At 39.1% G+C, this 21548-nt stretch overlaps 1 protein-coding gene across 17 annotated transcripts in view; it reads right to left on the reverse strand.

The window, feature by feature from the left end:
• The window catches only part of ABLIM1 (actin binding LIM protein 1), a 174638-nt gene that overhangs the window by 26534 nt on the left and 126556 nt on the right, over nucleotides 1-21548 (reverse strand). For 9 of the 17 annotated variants that reach the window (XM_010714782.3, XM_085230161.1, XM_085230158.1 and 6 more), the window contains exons 8-15: nucleotides 20528-20586; nucleotides 17889-17951; nucleotides 15340-15387; nucleotides 11546-11623; nucleotides 8648-8803; nucleotides 5522-5557; nucleotides 4087-4216; nucleotides 1818-1937 (exon numbers count right to left, since the gene is read on the reverse strand). In XM_010714782.3, the coding sequence (XP_010713084.3) occupies nucleotides 1818-1937; nucleotides 4087-4216; nucleotides 5522-5557; nucleotides 8648-8803; nucleotides 11546-11623; nucleotides 15340-15387; nucleotides 17889-17951; nucleotides 20528-20586 (690 nt within the window). The remainder of the gene's footprint in view (nucleotides 1-1817; nucleotides 1938-4086; nucleotides 4217-5521; nucleotides 5558-8647; nucleotides 8804-11545; nucleotides 11624-15339; nucleotides 15388-17888; nucleotides 17952-20527; nucleotides 20587-21548) is intronic. The other 8 variants (XM_085230172.1, XM_085230170.1, XM_085230171.1 and 5 more) reach the window with 4 other exon arrangements.

Here is a 21548-nt window from a genome sequence, read left to right on the forward strand (position 1 = left end):
ATTATATCACCCATTCTGGAGGGAGTGTGTACCTACCAGCTCCCTTTAAATCCCATGCAAGTACCTAATATCCACATTAACCTATGAACCAAACCAAAGTGCCCCAGCTCACTTTCAGAAAGCGCTTCTTTTTCTCAACCAACAATTAGGGGTTACTCTCTCAATTGAGATGTGAATTACAAGAGGTGACTACCTGCTGCTTGCCCCACAGGTAACACAACACATCCTCAGCTGTTGTGCACTGTCATAGTGATGTGAACCTCAGCTTTTGGGAGTTTTGCTTAGTTATTACACATGAATCCTGTACAGGTCTAAGACCTGGATGTAAAACTTTGAAACACAAAGAATTCTTACAATGTTTGTGACCATGGCTATCACTCAGCACGTCTATCTCCTAAGAACCGTACCCACTCCTTTGCCTCTAGCACTTGTAATTCCAATTGGCCTTTTAAACCAACCAGCAAGAGATACGAGCCTAATCTCCATGTGTGTATTTGAAATATGAAAATAATAGGCATGGATTTTCAATAGTTCTGATTTATCTGTTCAAGAATAGATCTTTTTCTGTTCTCAACTGAAAAACAATGAAAATGCCATTTGAAAGAATGTGGGTATTAATTTGGATTGTCAGCAAAGAAATGTTGAAATTGCAAGGGTTATGGATTAACTGCATGCTGAAATGAGCTGTGTATCTATTTTTAAGGGTCCCAATTTTTAAAGTTCAAAGCGAGGTTTATTTTTCTGCAGTGAAATAAAAGGGAAGTTGAAAGTGCATATTAATGAAAACCATCTAAGAAAATGCAAAACTAAAATTAGTAATGGTGATCTGATTGTTTGAAGAGAGACAACATCGAGATCTATTAGCATTTCCTAAAAGTGCATGGAACAACCTCCTTGCAACTGTCTTTGATTAACTTCAATTTCTGATTATCTGCATTAATCAAAGGTGCCAGAATAGAATCCATGCTCAACATACTCAATTGCCTCTTTTTGAGCTTTTCCAAGTCATAGAAGCTATGACTGTCTTCCCCAAAAGGAGGAACAGCACAGCCAGAGCACTCTGATAGAAGTAAAACCATATTCACAGAAAGCAAGAAGTAAAACTAAAAGCTTATTGAGCTGGATGAGCCTTCTGAAGAGAGAAAAAGAAAGAACAACTCCCATCTTACAAATCAAATTCTGTAAAAGAACAGATTGAAAAGCAGGAAGCTACCAGATCCTCAGATAGTGTAAATCCCTGCAAATCTACTGCCTCCAGCAGAGTTTGCTGATTCTCACTAGTTGAGGAGAGGCCTAGAGATTTTAATTTTATTTTGTTGGGCACTTGTTACTGCCAACAAAATTGAGAATGATTAATTTCCTCATTGCTACTGATCTTTATGTAATATGATTTTTCTTCATATTTTTTGATCACCTTGATTTCGTATAGGTAGTATCTGTAGTGCATTTTTAAACGCATGCTTTAACAGCGTGGAAATAACAGTTAATTTGATATGCTAGCTGCTGTAGAGATTGCATATACCAATTGAAAAGAGGCTAAATCAGGATCTAAACAGAAGATGATAATGCTTCCCTCTGTATTTCTAATCAGGAATTTGCTTGAAGACTCTTCAGCTAGGGCCCTTAGAAATGACATACATCCTCCATGAAAGGACATTATGTCTATTCTAACAATTTTAAGTGTAACGGCACATTTCGAGGCATGCTCAGCTATACAGCCAGCGATAACCTTATAGAGATGCACCTTACTAGCTTTGACAGAATGCTAATAAATCTCCAGCCTGGAGGGTACTCCCTGGAGAGGCCTGGCTCCTTACCTTTGACATGGGGGATGAAGTGGTGTCGGAAGGGGGAGTTGGGGCGGGAGTCATGGTGAGCGGAGCTGAGGCTGCTAGTGCGCAGGTATGACAACCGCTGCACACCAGTAGAGAGCAGCTCTGCAGCAGCAGGGAATCGGGGGGCAGAACAAAATGAAAACAAAGAAAAACAATAAGAGAAAGGCAGGGAAGGAGGCTTCAAAGGAAGAAAAAAAAAAGGCATTACACAATTAGGATTCTGAAAAGGAGGAAGGAGAAAAAAAAAAAAGGTTAAAAGACGTACCGAAGGGTTCATAAATCTTAGACAAAATTACAGCAAGTAGTTGAAAAGATGCTCAGATTTGAACTGCATTGCTGATTCGGCATACTATTTAGCTTAATGAGCTTATGATCTATGCCTTATTACCAGAAAGTAGCCTGCTACCATCATGCAAACATCACAAACATTGATGCTCAGTTAGTTAAGAAAGCAGCTGTCTTGCAAAGTGCCTAACCAAAAAAAACATCAGTCAAGAGGCATGCAAGCTGCCTTCTATTGTTTTAAAACATTCCAAAAATGTTGCCAACGTCAGATATGGCGTCAGGGTACGAAAAGGCTGCAAACTTTTTCAGAACTTCAAGCATTCCAATTTTGAAGAACCTGATGCTGACAACGTCAACACAGTGCTTCACTTCTCTCTCAAGGGCAGCTGGAAGCCAGGAGTTCTCTGAGGCCACTGAGCTTATTCAGAGAAAAATTACTCTTGCAGATAACCAAAGGTACCATTAGGAGAAACATATACACATGCTATTATTGAACACGAATGACAATGTAGGAAAACTACAAATTAATATTAATAATTACCCCAAAGCAGGGTTGCAAAGATCAAAACAACCAATTCTACGGATGTTGTCTGTATCATAGGAGAAACAGAAGCAGGTGACCTACAGATGAGATCACCTGAGCAGAGATCAGCTTCAACAAAAATATTCTCAGAACATCCTTCAGACTGAAATTTTGAAGACTTTACATTGGCACCTTTCTGAGTGAACAGATAGTGAAATTCAATCACAGTTAAGTCTGGAATGAGGTCTGGATTCTTTAACTGTCTCCGATACGATAGAGATGGAAAAATCCCCTTGGAACTGCCAGAATCAAGAGACAGAAGTTTGCAGCTTTTTCACGCTTTATAAACTTCTTTCAGTTTTAGCTGTAATGTCATTTTAAAACACAATCATGTTGTCAGCACAAAGTATCAGACACAATTTGCTTCTGTCCCACCTCCCTTGAGTGCTTTAAATAAGGCATTCACTGACAGACACAATTAGCTGCTTTCAGCCCACCCCCACTAGGAAATGGCTGCTGCTCTCATGTTCCACAGTGGTGGCTCTATAATAAATCTTTAATTTTAAAAAATGCAGCTCCTATTATGTATGGGCTTTTGGCAGGCCAAGTGTTCATCTGCAATCATCAAGGAAGACGGAACTGCATGACTGCATCACTTAATTTAAAAACAGGTCACAAAGATTTAATTTGTTAGCATTAAAAGTAAATTAGTCTTGAAAAGTACTCAATGAATTGCATTTAGAGATATATTTTTATGCAGTTTGGATGCGGATGAACATTTCAGTTTCATGTATTGCTTTCATATACACAATCAGAAATCTGAATGCACTTGGAAACTGACCTGAATGCTTACTACATTATACACAGAACTTGCACATCACTGCTAAATCACTAAAAATGTTAGTATATTCAAATGTGCTTTGCAATTGTCTATGATTTTAAATGAGAAATCTGTCATGCACACTATGAGTCTATGCTTAGGAAAATGACAAGTTATTTGGAATATCTGGGTTATTTGCTGTTCAGTCTGACATTTCACAGTTGCACCAAGTTTTAACTGAGTATTTTTTTAGAAAGGAAGAATCCTACATTAGCGGCTGCTGTCCAGTCAAGACGTAACTTTTGTTTCCAAAATATGTTGCTTTTCCCAAATTCCAGAAGTTTGTGATTTGTTGCTGCAAGTAGTTGCTCGCTTTCACAAACTTACATACATTTGAAAAATAATCAGAAACAAAAGAAGATCAGTACTTATGATGTAAGACACTCATCAACCTAGGGCAGAACACTGCACCAATCGAGAACAAAAAAACAGGTAGAAAAGGAGATATTAAAATATGCAACAACTTTTCAATCAGCTGCTAAGAGAAACAAGTGCTTCTCTGTGCCACTAAGCAACACAATAAACACTACTTTTACAAATACTTCTAATGCAGTTGCCCTTACCAGGTCTGTGGAAATGCTGAGGGGAACGTGACATGGTGGGCGTGTAGCTATGGCGACTGTACACTGGAGAATTAATAGAGCCCTGACTGGTAGACCTGTGAATCATGCGATCCCGAACGTCTTGATAACCCTGCAGAACAGAAGCAATTAAAATGGAATTCATTACAAAATATAAATGCACATTATACGTTTTTTTAAGCAGTGCTCAACTTTTATGGATCTGAAAACATCTACAGAAGGTACTGAAAAAATATATTCCTTAAGCTTTCAACCTATTTCATTATTACTGTTATCTAACTATCTGCTCCAAAGACTCTGATCCCTTTTTACAGCCAGTGTCTGTGATCAGTCTTGAAAGGTTCCAACTCTACCTGTCACTCAGGGTAATGTCTATTACACTTTCTGTATTCCCAGATTCCCCATGTTCTATGGCTCCATAAGGGAAGTTGCATTCAGAGCATCCTTGTCCTGCAGCACATAGCACAAGATACACGAGCTAGTCATCAACTAGATAGCTGGAAACCAGCAAGAATTGAACAGCTGCAGCACAGAGCTATCTGTGGCTTCATTTACCATTTGTCTCAACTAGTTACAACAAGGGTCTGTAGTATCCAAATTAGATCTGCCTCATGCCCTCCCCCCTGAAAGCAAGATCCCATCTTGTACAGTGAAGCCTAACTTTCTCAGTTTCCTAGAAGACAATGCAAAACAAACCCAAGCCAAACAAAATGAGAAAGCACACACAAAGCAAACCAAAGCAGGACAAAAGAGATGGGAGCAATGTGAATGCTTGAAAATTACAACAAATTTTAAAGCCTTTTCTTCTTCTTTTTTTTTTTAATATGCAGCAATTACTGTGACTTTTATATTGCAAAGAAGCAACACTTCCCCATCCCAAAATGATAACACTTCTGCAATGGTATCTATACTTCTACAGTATTCTGACACACGACTCTACTGATATATAATATTACTGTAATGCTTAAAATAGTTCCAAGGTCAAAACAGAACAAAACCAAAGCAAACCAAACCATAGCTATGTTTTCTCAAGGTAAAACTACAACTGTCTTAGTAGCAAACGTATTATTTAAATGCTTAGAGTAGTGTTTTAGGTAATGTAAGTCATCCGAGACCCTGTGAGTGTCACCAGAAGGATGTGTGTCTAAGAAGTGACCTCTGCTGGACAAATGGCTCTGTGTTACAGACAACAATTGGGGAGGGGCACCAGATTCATTTTTGTATAATCTGTCAGTGAGGACTTAATGTTCTTTTAAGTGATCAAAAACCATTTCTGTACGCCCCCCTTTCCCCCTCCTGCCTCCCCTCTCCCCCCCCCCAAAAAAAAAGACAGATTAGGCCAGTAACAAAATCAATGCCAGCATTCACTGAAGTGAGCAATCCTAGTCATGGTAAGATGAGGTTTCACCACACTTACTTCTGCAGAAGGAGTAGGTGATAATGTCCGTGGAGACTGCAAAGACATAAGAAAGCAAGGTTACAGAATCATCATTGCATGTCTTGGGCTAGAAAATGGCAACCCAAACACTGCTGCAGATAGAAGGATATTATACAGCACTACAGAATGGCACTGTAGGCCACCGTAATGCTGCAACTTGCTTTTTCCACATTGCTCAGGAACTGGTCCATAAATCACTTGAAGCGCTTAAAGTTTCTGGGAGAATCTTTACGAGCGTGATTAATTCAGTCAGCTATCATGCAATGACATCTCTCAGCCATCTAATGATTGCCGTAATTAAAACATAGCTGTAGAGATCAAAATCAGAAAGGGTTATTAATTTAATAAGCAAGCCTGTTATGAAGAACTCTTTAAAGTGGAAATCAAAAGTAAAGAATTTTAACTCAAAGCTTTGCATGGCATCAGAAATACAGAACAACTTCCAAGATGAAGCACGTTTTTCCTCCAGTACACGTAGTCTGGCAGAAGTCTGCTTTTTCCTCAAGGCATTACTCTTCATCCCCAATGTAAAGCAATGCATAGACGCCATCATTTCTTTGATATGATCTCTCTCTAAATTAGCTTTGTGCTCACCCATAGTTATGCACAGAGAACCAGCAGGAATTACAAGCATGTATACTGAAGGAATTATGCAAAAGCCAGAGGTCACAAACATGCACAATACTTACTAACAGCTTTTATTACAGATAGGGAAACCGAGGCAAGACATATCTTTAGAAACCAACTTAAGATCATGCACTGGTTGGTGGTAAAAACAACTACAAAGGCTATGTGCAATTACCAGCTATGTATCATTTATCATAAGACAATTAGAAGCTGGAAGATCAGGATTGAAAATATTTATTTTTATGCATTACATTTCAATATTATTTAATTGCCATAATAAACCTGGCAAGAGATTATGCTTTCAGATAAGACCACAACTATTATAGAACAAGATTTTCAGCTAAAATATCCAGCTCCCACTAGATGGTGCCATGTGAAAACGTTTCTCACCACGGAAAACAAGACTGGTAGTTAATTGAACACGAGAGACTATCAATGAGAAACTTTTCAATGCATTTCCCTTTCCTTGCAACGAAGAAGAAAGTATTTTGTCACTTTCTGTATCTGAAGCACACAGTTTTCTTGTAGCTCAGTCCCTGCATATAAGGTTTGTCTGCACTACTGGGTTAATTTCAATGGCTCTTACACACACAAATCTTTCTCACCTGGCTTTGGTGTTTTTTTGTTTGTTTGTTTGATCGTTGTGAAATGCATTCCTAGGGTACAATTTTAAGCTCAGGCTCACGGTTTCCTTAACCCCATCAGATATACACACTTTCCAAACAGACTGCAGGCTAACTCACTCAAAGTCTGTAAATCCTAGCCATGACTAACCATGTCACCTCCTTTGCTTTTTAAAGATAATGGTGACTGATGTATGATATACCAAGATTAAAGCATCACTCATTTACGACAACACAGACACAGGGATCACTCCACCCTGATGGGCTTCTGCTTTCATTAGGGAAAGGGAAGGGAGGACAAAGAGGTACAAAGAGGCGAGGTGAATTGCCCAAGGTCACAGCAGTCACTGGTAGCATCAGGCAGAGAGCCCAGCTCTCCTGAAAGGAAGACGAGAACCCTTTCATTTCTGGAAATTTCTGTAGTCACCAGAATTAGTAAGATTTAATGCTGATGATAACACAGCGTAAGAAAACACCAAAAGCTTTTGCTGTTCCCCAGAATAAGCCTAATGGCAATTTCCAATATACGGCTTTATCAGTGAGCAGCATCCCCTCAAGGATTAACAAATAGTTCCTCTGGGTGAGATCAGTTCCTCCTCCGTGAGTAACAAGAGACTGGTGTTTGTAGCTGGTTCGTTGGAATGGCTGAGACCTGTTGGAATCGGGCAGAGATCACCAGTGCATCTCAGTGGATATGAATCAGACATCAGCTGGACCTATTGCCAATCTGAACTGGAGGGAGAAATTCTGTAATTTGATCTCTTAATCTCTTATTTCACTCCTGAGCTCAACTCTCTCCTGAATTTCCTCATATTTATTTATAACTCATATGTTAAAATATTAGCCGTATGAAATATTAAAGAACAGAGTACAAAACCTGCTGTAAATCTGACCTGCTGGTGGGTTGCTAAGAGAGAATATTATCAGTCACTTCAAACCACTGTCTGAATGATCTACTGTACTCCCTTTTTCCTCAGCTTATCTTCATGCTCAATTCACCAAGACTGTAATGTGAATCCACTTCTATGCCCACTTAGATTTGCATTCTGGAAGTCAGATTTACAGCTACCCGGTACCACTTGACAAAATCTACTTCATGATCTTCACTGGAATCACCTAAATAGTAACTGCAGCTATAGAAGTTCACCTGAGAAAACTGGGGAACCCTACAGCCTGAAAGCTGCCTTTAAATACAAGTTTAAGTAAGTAAATTAGATGGCTGCTTCTCTTGTTGAATTCTTTACTAAATGTCAGCAGTTTAAAAAGTGAGGCACCTATTTCCACGCTGCAACTCACCTGCTGTTTCCAGTTGGAAGAGCACTTACTCTCAACCTACTTCAGATTCTACCTTGTATGCATGGCAGTGTGCTCCAGAAATATATTTCCATTCAATCTAAGAGAAAATGCCCTGCTGTTTTGAATCCTTTTACTGCCACAGAACATCATGGTAATTCCTCATTCTGTTGTGAGCACTTGTGCTCTTCAGCAATGTGCCTGCTAAGTGGCACAATGCTAGGCTGGCTTTTGCCTTGTGTTCTGGACCCAAAGACCAGAACACTCTTTCAAATTATGAGGACACACAGACAGCCTGCAACCTGTTCCCCATTTCTCTGCCAGCAGCCGGTGCTAATGCAGACAAGAAGCAGACCTGTGTGTTTAACTATGCAGTTTCCCCACATAAGGCATCATCATGAGTGTTCCCATTTAATCCAGATCAAACAGACATAAAGCACTTTGAACAGCAGCAGCAACAATACTAAAGAGTGTTAATTAGAAATTACTTCAGAAGAGGATAGAAGCGTAGCAGGCTTTGAGTAAAGCTTATAGCAGAACGGGTTGCTTGTCAGTTCATTACCTCTCCAAGACTCTGTCTCTCCTGTCTGTCCTCGTAGGCGGAAGTGTAGAATGGCTCATAAGTAATTAGGTCTGGACGTTCAATGTCATAAATGGCCTTGACTTTGGGAATGGCTGCTAAATCCTTGTAATCAAGGATCTCATTGTCTACTTTTGCCTGAAGGTCAAAGACAGAACATAAATTAACTTACACAAATGCACTGGCAATTTCTATTTTACACAATTTATGATTCTGTGTATTTGTTATCACACTGTTGCTATGGAAAACCCTTTTTGGCACTCCAAACACAAAGCGACTGCTTCTTGTTCTTCTCCAAGTGGGCCTCCTCTCCAAGAGCACACAGTGTTTTCTGAGTTTAGGAAAGAAAGAACACTGCATATACAGATGTAACTGTATAAAAGTTCCCTATCAACTGCACTGAGCTGGAAACTTCAGCTCTATCAATGACTCATTTTGTGTCCTAAGGCAAGTCATTTCACCTCTGTTCTTATTTTTCCATTTGTAATGTGTGTGATATTATCAACTAAGTCTGCAGATCACAGAGATTATGAGAGGATTCCATGCAGGAGATACAGACAGAATGTCAACCTCTAACTTTGCACACAAGAGGAAATACAACTTATTACAAGGAAATAACAAGGCAAGCAGGACTGGTCAGGGCTATGCATCAAACTCCCTCCCAACTGAATTATTATATTGCATTCATCACTCAATCTATATGCAAGATTCTAACTAAAGTGTATGTTAATTTGTAAAAGGATAATATATAATACTAACATTGACTATTCTTTCATTAGAGCTGCAAAGAACTCTCAACTAGTTTAGAACTGGAAGTAGGAAATCAGTTCCAAAAAGACAGCTGCACTCATCAGAAGAAGCAGGAAAGAGGTCTTACCTATTGTTTATGTAGCTAATATCTTTCCTTACTTAGAAGAAAACTTGCTGAAAAAAATCATTGTAAATTCTTACCTATATTATAGAAAGTCATTTTATTTTTAAAGCTAAGAGGAGACATTCAAGCTGCTTTTCACCTTCACTCTTCTGCTAGTTACTTTAGTTACACATAGCAGGCTGCACAAGGCAGTAAGGCTGATCTGTTTCTACTCACCTTCCACTCTGAGTATTAGCACCTAGTATCTTTAGCTTTAAGTGCATTTACCTTCCCAAGCTCTCCTAACAACCACTCATGGTGATTCTTACATGATGCCACAAATCAGACAAGCAAGGACTATGATTGTTAGCAAATCCACTTTCTAAAAATAGCACAAAATCTATTTAGTTTTGACTCACCAGATATAACAAAGTACCTTAAGCCAATTTAACCCTTAATACAGGCAGGCTTATGCATTTATAATTTTTTTATAACAATCTGTTAATGAGCTGTTAATGCATGGATATTTTTAATCCAATGTAAATTACCACAGACATTTTCACAGATCTGAATGTAGGCCAACATGCTGGCTGCCACACAGACTCCACTGTTCAGCAACAGGTGAGGTTTCCTAAGCTAGAGTTTATGCAGGTGATATTACCAGCAGGACGGCAGTTCTCCAGGGCATGCTCTGTGGTTTGACGTCTGTAAGTGTGAACATTTTTATCACAATAGCTGTTTTTGGCTGTTGTTGAAATGGACTAGCATTCAGCCCAAGCTCAGAACTTGAGATTTATAATTTTTGGTATTGTTGGTGTTTTTTCTGCATTATTATACGTGTAACTAGTAAATCTGTATGCCTTTTTACCTGTACAATCTTAATATTATCTACAAATTCAGCAATTCAGTATGAAATACAAGTAACACAAAAGAACACTTGCCCTGCAGTCTTCCTTTTCCAAACAAATCTTTGTCTTTGACCCCCCCCATAATGGACTCTAACTTGCCTTCTTAACATTTTCTTCCTTAGCTTCTATTTCTCCCTTGGATTTTGTGCAGGTTGTCTAGAGCATGTTTTACATGCTGAGAAAGATTACATGGACTTTCAAGAAACAGGGCTTTTAAATGGATGTGAGTTCTTAGAAGTGTAGGTTATATGCGTGCAAATATAGCAAAATTGACAAGGCTGAGCAGTAGTTATTCACTCAATTACAATTGATTCCATACTCTTTAGAACAGAATTAATAGATGACTTTTTTTTGACCCTACAGAATTCTCTACCAAGAAAAATGGGCACTGACAACACTGAAATGCCAGAAAAAGTAGATTGAGGAGAAAATAATTACTGCTTTGGAATTTTTAGGCAAACATTCTGCTGATGCATTTCTAACTGTCATTTCTTAGGTCACATGGGTTCAAAAGGTACCAAGAAAAGAAAAAGATCTTTTCCAAACTTAATAATTCTAAGATTCTATGAAAGAGGTGACTTGATTACTGAAGGAATCTATATCTCAATTAACCACACATGAAACAGTTTATCAATAGCCTTGCACTTTCAGCACTGTTAGTCTAATAATAACAGTAGGATGCTTAATATCCTTTTTTGTTTAAAATCCTTCCCCCTTCTTTTCCTTTCATAGCCACATCTAACTTCTAAAAATGTGGGATCAGCCAGGTTTTCTTCTGTGTGCCTGACCCTTCACCCCACGTTCTGCAGACCTCTCAAGAACTGCATATTGAAGTGCAAAGATAACATGTCTAACAAAGCAACTGATCTGTCTGTCTTCTGTGCCTCTTCACATCATCCAGTGATTTCAGAAGATCTGCTAAATGTTTGCTTGGCCTGAAGAAGCTCTGCCCTACTCTTGAAATTCTGTAGTAATAAAAATTACATGGCAATGAGAATTTTAAGAATTTAACCACTAGGATGAAGGCAATAGCATCAGCATAAAATGACTTATTTCAGCATGGAGTATTTCATGTCCAAGCAAGGGCTCAGCAGCCTATTTATCAGAAGGAATACTTACATAGATAGTGTGGCCCGGTGAGCCAGGTATACTGGAACCTGGCCTGGAATAAATGCTTTCTGATGATGTTCTGGTAGGCTGAAAAACAAATAGCAACTTTTCAGAGCCATCTAAAGCAATTAATGTTTGGTAATTTTGGATACAAGTGGAGAAATCCGCACACATCTTGAAATTAACTGTATTTAGAAAAAAACCCATCAACACAAGATCAAGCATTCTGGCAAATTCCACAGTCTCACAAGGCAAGTGGACTCTCTTTCTGCAGGAGAAGGAGTGCTGTGAGAGGTGAAGGAGGTTTTCTAAATCATAGCGTGAAAGACTGACAGCAATAATGAACAAGTCTAAATGACACCTGCCAAAGTCACTGCAAGGAGCCATACACCATACAGTTCAGAATGGTCATTTTATCAAAATGTTAGTTCACAAACAGCAAGAGAGATCAGCAGCCAGTGGTTCAGCAGCCAAAATTACTGAGAAGAGCACAGCACACACATTACTGTATTCCAGATGTTCAGTCACTGGATTTCCATTATGAATACAGAATTGTAACCAGCCTTTTTCAGTAGAAGGACCTGAAATCCTTGGAGCAGTTCCCCTATATCTGCAGTACGACTTAGACACAACCTAAGAGCTGTTGCTTGAAATCTCTTGACTCTCTGCATTGTAAGCTGATTTTTAAAGACAATGTCCTGGAAACTGAAATTCAGAACAGTCACACTCCTACAGAGTGAGAGTTGTCATATATTTAGTGGGTTTTTCAGCATTTCTTCAGCATTAAACAGACACTGACTCCCCAGGGGAAATTTTACGAGAGCATCTTAGCACTGACATGTGGGAATCCTAAAAAATTTATAAATCTGAAAACCATTTAATTGAAATTTACAAAGGCTATTAGGGCAAGAACAAACACATTCAGCACGCAGCAGGCACACAAAGTTAACCAAACATGTCCCACTTCCACTTGTGGAGCAATGAACAATTCCTGCAAAGAATCAACTCCTTTCATAAAGTAGATGATTCTGATGACACTACTGCAGTGGGATACGATGAAGTCACTGAAAATTAAATCTTGTCAACTGTGACACTGAACTAAGGGACCTTTTGGTCACTGATTGAAGAGAAGGAAGGCTTAGCAGCTTGGCTTAGTGATTTTTCTTAGTAAACGTAGGGATTGAACACAGCGAGGCTACTGGAGCTTTTTCTTTCCTCAGCACATGCTTCCTAATTGAATTCTGAGTCTTTCTACTTTTAATTACATCCCCAGGAAAAGCAATGGACTCATCCTTATAAAAATGCCGAAGACTACATAAAATTGGATTTCTCTGACTCCATTTATGGAAATGAAATCATCGTATGCAGGGATAGTCAAAGGAATAAAGGGCTTTGAACATATTCCATCAAAAAACGTGAAGATCCAGATCAAACAGACAACAGATGTGGCCATGGAATGACGCAGCCCACCAATCCCCCCCGGAGCATGTCTGAGAATGCCTTCTCAGCTGGACCTCTGTATATTTCTTTCCTTTTTCCTCTGTAGTTGCAAATTCCTAAATCCCAAAAGGGAGCGCAGAAATTTCTCAGCTGCCCTTTGGCTCCTCCCATGATGCAATCAAAGAAAAACTAAACCAACAACAAACAATCCACTTGTTTTATGGAAATGTTAAAAGACTGAAGCTGGCTGTTGTTGAGAAACACTTCATTCCCTTCTGCTCTGCCATTTCACACTGCTGAGCACAGACACATGTAACATGTTGCTGCAGTTGCTATGGAAAGCAGTTGTTTTCATTGCAACACAAGGAACACAGCTACAGACATGAGGTTCTGCGAGGGGCGTTTGTCACCTTCCACTTTTGGCAGACGTCCTTCAGGAGTTTTGTCTGATTAATTTTCCCTCTTGTAGGAAAACAAACACAGGAGCCAGCTCCAGCGTCTCAACTCACACACCCTCTGGGATGCACTTCTCTCCAGCTCTTTGTAATCACTTCAAAAAATAAGAATTTTTCAGTTCTAGCTCCAGCCCTGAGCCTCCCCTCTTAATGCAACTGCTAAAAACTTCTTTAGCAAAGAAAATTTCCCCTGTGCTTGTCACATCAATGACTGTACTGAACAGAGTCAGACACGGTATGAAGCCACACCCTGCTACTGTATTTCTTAGGTGCTCTTTCCAGAAATAATAGAGTGGTTGTCAGGTGGATTGGCAAGTCAAAGCACCTGCCCTTCAGCTCCTCTCTGTGCTTCTACTACAAGCTCCTCTCCACCACACCATCATCATGGCCATGAGCCAGACGTGACACTCCTCTGAAGCAGTTTTCTATTTTCCCTAACTTCCTGCATATGTTAACTTAACCTCTCATCTACTCATTGCAGCCGCCACCTGACCACATGAATCCAAGCAGGGTTTGCACTCTGTGCTATCTCTATTGCCTCCTAGAACAGAATCTTGCTTGATTTCACAATATAATCCCAAAAACAGCACATGAAAGAGGGCTTCTACACCTACCCTCACCCTTGCTGCCTCACTTGGCCCTGTTTATTTGAATAAGGCAGTCTGTTTCCACTGCAGATGGCTATTTCCTATTCTGCTGCTTCCCATATGGTCTGGGAGCCTTGACAAATATGCACCTTCCCTTAAAGAAAACTGCAGAGGAGAGCTGATCAGAGCACATGTTAAAACTGGAATTGTGGCAAACCTTGATTCAACCTCTAGCTTCATTGGAGATATCACAGGAGCATCTCATGCATATATTACTTGAAGATAGCAGGTCAGGAAATGAGAGGAAACCTCCTTTAATAGGAATGCATTCCTTTAGAGATGTTTCAGTCCCACCCAACAGGCCTGGGACACCAGATCTGCACACCCTACAACTTAAGTCATCTTATTTCTGCAAGCACACCTGGTGCCTTCTTTACATGACTGCTTTTTTGTTAGGGATTTAAATACAGCTTTGTGTAATGACACCTTTGATGACAGCAATTTAAAGAAAACTTTTATTAAGTGCTATAACTATTTTTTTCTTGTACTTTGTAGCCTTTCTTCACGTTTTTTGACCGTGTAAGAGTCATTTATTTTTAATTTCCTCCTCAACCCAAAAGCACGTAACACCAGTGTATAAGTTAATATGGGATGTCTGTAGCACATACAGGAAGTATATGAGTGTACATGAAAAAAAAAAAAACAACAATAGAAATTCAATCAATAGAAATTCAAATATATCAATCAAGACACCACTGCACAAAGGATCTAAAACACCTGTAAGACTTCTCCGAATTCTTTGGTTTATCACAGACCTCTTATTTCAGTGGTTTTGTTCTTCATTTCATGCATTTGTCTTCGATGCAAAAGTTCTTTACCAACTTCATTCCCAGATTGTCAGAGGTAAACCCAACTCTCATGCTCCCAATGCTCATCTTATTAGGTTCACTGTGAATTTCAGCGCTCCGTTACTGTATCACCCATGCACACGCTCCAAACTGATTAACTCATTATTTTAACATTAGATTGCAAAGCTTGACACGTTCATCTGCATTTATCTCAGTTTGTCATGTTATCATGCATGGCGCATCATCTAAACAAGTGAGTTTTTAACATAAAAGCATCTACGCTGGAGCCATTCACATCATCCAGTTACCGCTGCAATGTGGTGGCTGTGGCTTTTGAAAGTACAGATGTTCAGAATCATGCACTATTAAAACTCTCAAGTGCAGGCAAACAGATCAAATCTGATCCCGAGAACATCTGGCCAAACAGATGCACTGTTGTTTAACAAAGGCATCGTCAGCGTTGTCTACAGTACCTGCCTTAGTTTTTTGATAGAGTTCATTATGCAAGGCGGTGATAACAGCTGCAGAAGAACGAATATGATTTCACTTAACAACATTGAACATTACAGTTTAAACAAATTCTCTAAATCTCAGAAGTTACTGTAAGGTATATCTGTAAACAAAAGAAGTTCAGCGTGTAATTTACTCTACTTGGCAGGCACAGCTTTGCAACAGCAAGGAATGCGACAGTCCCAGTACACCACTAATGTGAGTGTCTGCTTCATCAACTACCTGGTTTTACAGAAGTAACTCAGTTTGTGGAACCAGGGCTCATTATAGACTGGTTTCCCATGGATTTCAGTAATGTTCAGTGGCAGTGTACAAGACCAAGAAAGTACTTCAGTGCTACAGCATTCATTGTGCCTGTCTGCCAGTGTAACTCCTGACAAGTGTGGTACCTTCAAATGCATGGAGCCTGTCATTATTTCCCTCCCTTAAAAATTTACAGTATGTGTGCATAAAGACAAAAGTAAGGAACAGGTTTAGTTCAAACTCACACAGACGCATTTTAATCAATTACAACACATTTTTTCTTTCCTTTCTAGACAAGAAAGCCAAAAAGGAAAAGGTATTTTCAGCACAGTCGCTGAAGTCACGCTGCTACCAAATATAGTCTTTCACAGAAAGTAAGTTAAGTGAAAGGCAGAAAAAAAATGAAGTGAGAAATATATAACAATGAATTCAGGGCCAAAATCCTCACAGAATTCACAGGATTTCACTCTTGGTTTTCTTCCTCAAAAAAATCTTAAATAATAAGATATTTTGATATCAAATAGCAAGATTTTTTGAGATAGGTAGCAAGTATGGTTTTGAAAACCCTGAAGTCATTTTTCATCTTAAGACATTTTTCCCCATAATTAAGTTATTGAAATTTGCTGTGTTCTGCTTACATTCAGCAAACAGTTAACACCTGTAAATATGGATCTCAGTCCATAGATAGCTGTTCATGGCAAAAAGCAGCAATTATTGTACATGAAGTGTGCATTTCATTTATATTCCGCAATGCTCTTTTGTTTTCTTTCTGGCATTGCCTTTGGCATCAAACTCCTAGTTAAATGCTTGCCTTCCCCTCATTTCAGCAGTACCTCCAGTACTCAAGTTTGGCAGCTCAGAACTTTTCTTGGGTTGGCAGTCCTAAGTGCCTGATGTGTAATCACTGCATTAAATTGACATTAAAAGTGCTTAAAGTTCCATTTGAATAAGATACTGAGGATTGTCTTCTCCAGGTTACATACAACATCAAAGAGCCATCAGCAAGGTTACCATATGATGAAGATCTGCAGTAGACAAACGCCTCTCCTGTCTTGCCAGAAGAGTAAAGAGCCACCATGTTAGCAATAAAACACAGAACTCACTAGGCAGCAGGCTCACCTGAGGCCCAACATTTCTTCCTGTCTTCAGTGTTAAAGGTGGCCATAGATCTAAGAGATTATCATGTATTCTTGCTTCTGGATAAGGTTTTGTAATTTATTTCCCACTAACTGTTTGGTACCAACAGAATTCCTGAAGCATGCACCTTCCTAATGATCCAGCTATCTCCAGACATGTTCTTGCTTACTGTGCAAAAGGATTTTGCATCAAGCAAAACGGGTAAAATTAAAATCTAAAGTTTTCATGTAGATTAATGTCCTTGGCCCATCTTAACAGCAACAGCAATGATAGCATCTTTACTCTGCAGAAGATCACACAAAGTCAAAACCTGCTTTGAATTACACTTCATATAATCAGCATGTACATCTAAACAGAATTAAATGTTGACTGAATTTACACAAGAAGATATAATCTGACCCTAAGCTACTTCTATGCTACGGTCTACAGCACGAGAAAGTCTACCTTAATGAGCAATTAATACATAAGCACTGCTACAAAGGAGAAGAAATGGAATTAGGTGGTGTTCTCAAGTGCAGAGACCCTCATGGAAGTTTGAAAGTGGAAAGGTAGTTCAGAATCAAGAGGACAGGGAGGACCTCTTAACATCAAATCGGATGTTCTGCTGCTTACGGACAGGCAAATGCTACTGAGCAGTGCACATGACATGTTCAAATGCAGCATCTTGCAAATATTTTCTCAACTGAAGTTTTCATCTGTAGTTGACCAGTGAGTATAAAAACAAAATTGATGTAACTGATAGCAATTCTTTTTCCTAAAAAGCACAAGCTATTGTTCATGTAGTAACAGTGGTAACTATTGTTACAACAATAACTATTGTTATTACTCTTAACCTTCCCTTCAAATTCAGATGCTTTTTAATCATTTTCTTATGTTTCACATTTGCACTCATTTTTTGTTTCAGAAAAAAACGTCCAATAACACAAAAGAAGCATTTCATTAAACAAAATTTAAAACATGAGAATTAACAAACACTGCATTACATGATGCAAAATACAGTCAGTGCCCAGGGTGGCAAGTGATAGTAGGGAAGCTGTGTAGCAGAAATAGTGGCAAGCACAGCAAGTGACAGTGATAAAGAATCTTCTCAGTAAAGAAGACCATTATCAACACTGAAAACACAACAGCAAACCTCTGCAGAGCGCGGTCTGCGCAGAACCAGACTCTTTGGATAAAAGAACTCAGATGAGGAATGCTGCCATGAAACAAAAAAGGAAAAAGAAGAGTGAAAAAGAAAGCAGTTCCCCAGCCCACTGGTTAAGCTCTTTTTCATCAAGTGACAACTTACAAATAACTAGTTGCTAGATAAAAATCTGTGTGCTATAGCCTCCATTTCTTGCTGATCCCTGTAGAATCACGAACAAGCAGATAGCTGAACCTAAGCAATGTATATTCTAGTTATGTACATATAGCTTTACCCTCTACTTGTTTTGACTTAAAAAACCTCTACAGAAAATCCAGTGGGACGAAGACCTTAATCAACCATTGTTTTTCTGAACTCAGTCTGAGATCTCGACCAGCTAAAATGCTGATTAGTTTATATCACAATTCAGTTACTGAGAGAAAACAGAACTGGCTGAAAGCTTATAAAATGACTTCCACAATAAAAGGGCATTTTGTTCTGCTTTGCTCCACAGAGAAAAAGGAAATCCAGCAAAGCAAGGGTGCCTTGTCAATGGCAGAACCACCCAAAAATAAAGGCCTGCCCTTGAAAGTTGTAGTATCTTGTATATTTGAGAACTGAGAAATCACATTCTGATTCTCACATCAGGTCTAAAATTATGCAGTCAAGAAACTAAAGGAATCAAACCACAGGTCATAACTGAGAAGTGACGTGCTTAAATAGCACAGTTTCCCAGTTTCATTTGTTTTTGTACCTACCTGTTTGCTATTGACCTTGTCTAAGCAAGCAGAAACAGTTGGCAAAGTCATCTAAATGAACTCTAGTGGTCAAGGGAACTCAAATTGATTTTAAATCAATCAGCACCAAAATAGGTACAGACTCTTTGCAATGTAAAGTTGAAGCTAAAAATTCTCAGTCTCTCCAGCTGGCTTCAGCACCGTGAATTTCCAACTTTAAAGACATATTAAACATCTGCATGGAAGATCTCCAGGAATAACGTGACCTTGGATGTCTGTGCAATGACATCTCTTGTGTTCCCCCTTTATTGTTCTTTTTCCACTTCACTTGTCTTAAATTTTCTAGAAAAATTCTTAGGAAAAGTCTTGCAGGTGGATGAATTCAATTAAAATTACCTGAGAGAGAGGAGGACTCACATGCTTGAATGTCTGATGGGAAAAAGGAGAAAATATCTGAAGTCTTTGGCCATTTTGATGGGAAATGGAAATAAGCCAACTGAATTATAAGGTCAGCTCAGAGAAGGTTAATAAGGACAGCACTGTAGTCAGGAGTGCTTTGACAAGGCTCTTGGGTCCTTGCAAAAGAGAGTATTGTACCCCAACCATTCACTGCTAAGGACAAGTATTCTGTCAGTTCTGCTGGGCCAAAGCACTGTCTTACATTCTACTTGTTAAATGGAGAAGGAAACTCAAACCAGCATAAAAAGTAATATGGCAATTACTTAACATTAATAAGGAAACAATCATTTTTTTGGAGCTCTATGTAGCTTCTAATTACTAAGCATTGGCATAAAATACCTGTCTGCTCCTTGGGAAATGCAATAACTGTACATCTATTCTGAAAGTTATTCTGTCTCTTAAATGATAAAGCTAAAGCTGATTTACACTGTGATAAGATGGTCACCCAGAAAAGCAACTGTCAATCATCATACTGGAAGTTAGAACAGGATAATGTGCAAATAGTGGATTGTAATAGTGATGTTTGGTCCTGCTAGATCATATGGTTACCCACAGCCAGTTCTGCTCCTGTATTATGAGTACAGTCCATGCTAACATGAACTCTGCTCAAGAAAAATATATTAGTACATTACCTACATTCATAGTGAACTCTCAGAAAAGGACCTGAATCAATTTTAAAGGACTAGGCTTCCTGTGAATGATCCACAGATACAGCACAATCCACAGGATAATTTGTGTATCTCCATGCCAGTTCCTCTCATTTTCCTTGGCTGATAGACCTTCTAGCCATTTTCCTTCTATGAAGTCTTTAATATTCTAGTCTCTATTATTCAGAAAAATTAACAGTTCAAAGGCACAACTGAGATATCAAAGAGAGTAAACTGTCCAGAAGGCAAATTAGTGAATATGGCCTTAAAATTGCCTGATGCGTGACAAAAGTGCATGAGTGCAGTATTATTCCAATCAAGGAAAGTTCTTGGTATGCTGATGTGATTCCAAGATGCCAGCCCTTCCTGGCATTCAAATTAGGATGTCTTTAGTTTGTGGTTTATTTCAATGGCAAAGGAGTTAAATGCTGTAAATAACTGCAAAGAACAAGGGATAACTATTGAGAAGTTATACAGATGTGCAAAAGTACTAAGATGCATCATAGCTCCTGCCTTGTTCACATTTTACTCCGCTGCACAATAACTCATATATGATGATCTGTCTTAGAGACAATGTCATATCTTTGTATTAGTAAATTATACCATCTTTAGGGTAACACACTGAAATGGAAGATGATGAGTTTAAAAACCACACCATTATCTTTGAAGTGCTGCCAAAGTTATTCTGCCAGTGTGATGACAGCTATGCTACAAAATGATGAAAATAAAATCACACTTTGTATACAATGTTCAGTTACTAGGTGTGTAAAAAATGCAGTGTATCACTGCCACAAATTCAGCTTACCCGTAGCTTATCTTCAGTCTTGGTGGATTGCTTACAGTCGGGGTGCCAGACAGTGGAACCTGGGGGACACAAAAAATGAAAAAAAAAAATCCTTATTTAGAGGAAAGCAGATGAGAACTTAGTCATGAAAAGATAATCCCTTCACTGAATCAGACTGCGAATCTGTGCGATCTATGTGAGCCTTTCAGATTCAGTCCTAGCTCATGAAAAATATAACTGACACAAAAAAATATCCAAATCCTTGGTCCACCTACAGCAGTCTCTTGCTGGAACTGACAAAGCACTTAGTACAGCTTCTTAATTAAAACACAAACAGTTGTAAACAGCAAGGAAGGCAGACAGCACCTGCTGGAGGGACTGAAAGATGGAGGGTCCTTCTGGTAAGGATGGAGGCCAAGGGCCATGACAACCTGACCTGGATTCCCCTTATGCACTGCACCATGCATAAAAATTACAAGTCCACTACTGCTGTTTAAGTCCTGTGATTTCTTTGAGCAGTAGTTGTGCTCAGTTACTGTAAAACATTACTCGTATCAATTCTTTCCTGCAACTATGCAAAATGCAATGGGAAATGTTTATTAGGAGCAAAATAGAAAACTCACAGCACAGCAGTCAGGGCTGTATCTCACCCGCTACATCAAGCTAATGAAGCCAGAATAACACACGACAGACTACGTGAAGGTATCTCTCCCAAAATCAGTGTACTGCATGCAGCACTGGCATACACATTGCTTCTGTGCCCTGCTCTATAAGGTCAGTGGCATGTGCTGCACTGGCATTTCCACATGGCATGTTCCAGTCTCACATCCTCCCAAAGAGGCAATGTTTCTGCTGTCTGTGTTCCAAAACATGGGATTTTTCCTCACTCAGTAAAAACGTAAATATCTGGCTGTGCCCATGGGCCAGGAAGGGGCACTGCCAACCCTCCCCCAGCACTTTGGAACAGAGAGTAAACTATGGTTACTGCTGGCAAGCTGCTGGCAGATTTTTAGCCAATCTGAAATAGAGCAGAAGCTAATGC

This window comes from Meleagris gallopavo, chromosome 8, assembly GCF_905368555.1.
Source record: "Meleagris gallopavo chromosome 8, MGAL_WU_HG_1.1, whole genome shotgun sequence".
Lineage (NCBI taxonomy): Eukaryota > Metazoa > Chordata > Aves > Galliformes > Phasianidae > Meleagris > Meleagris gallopavo.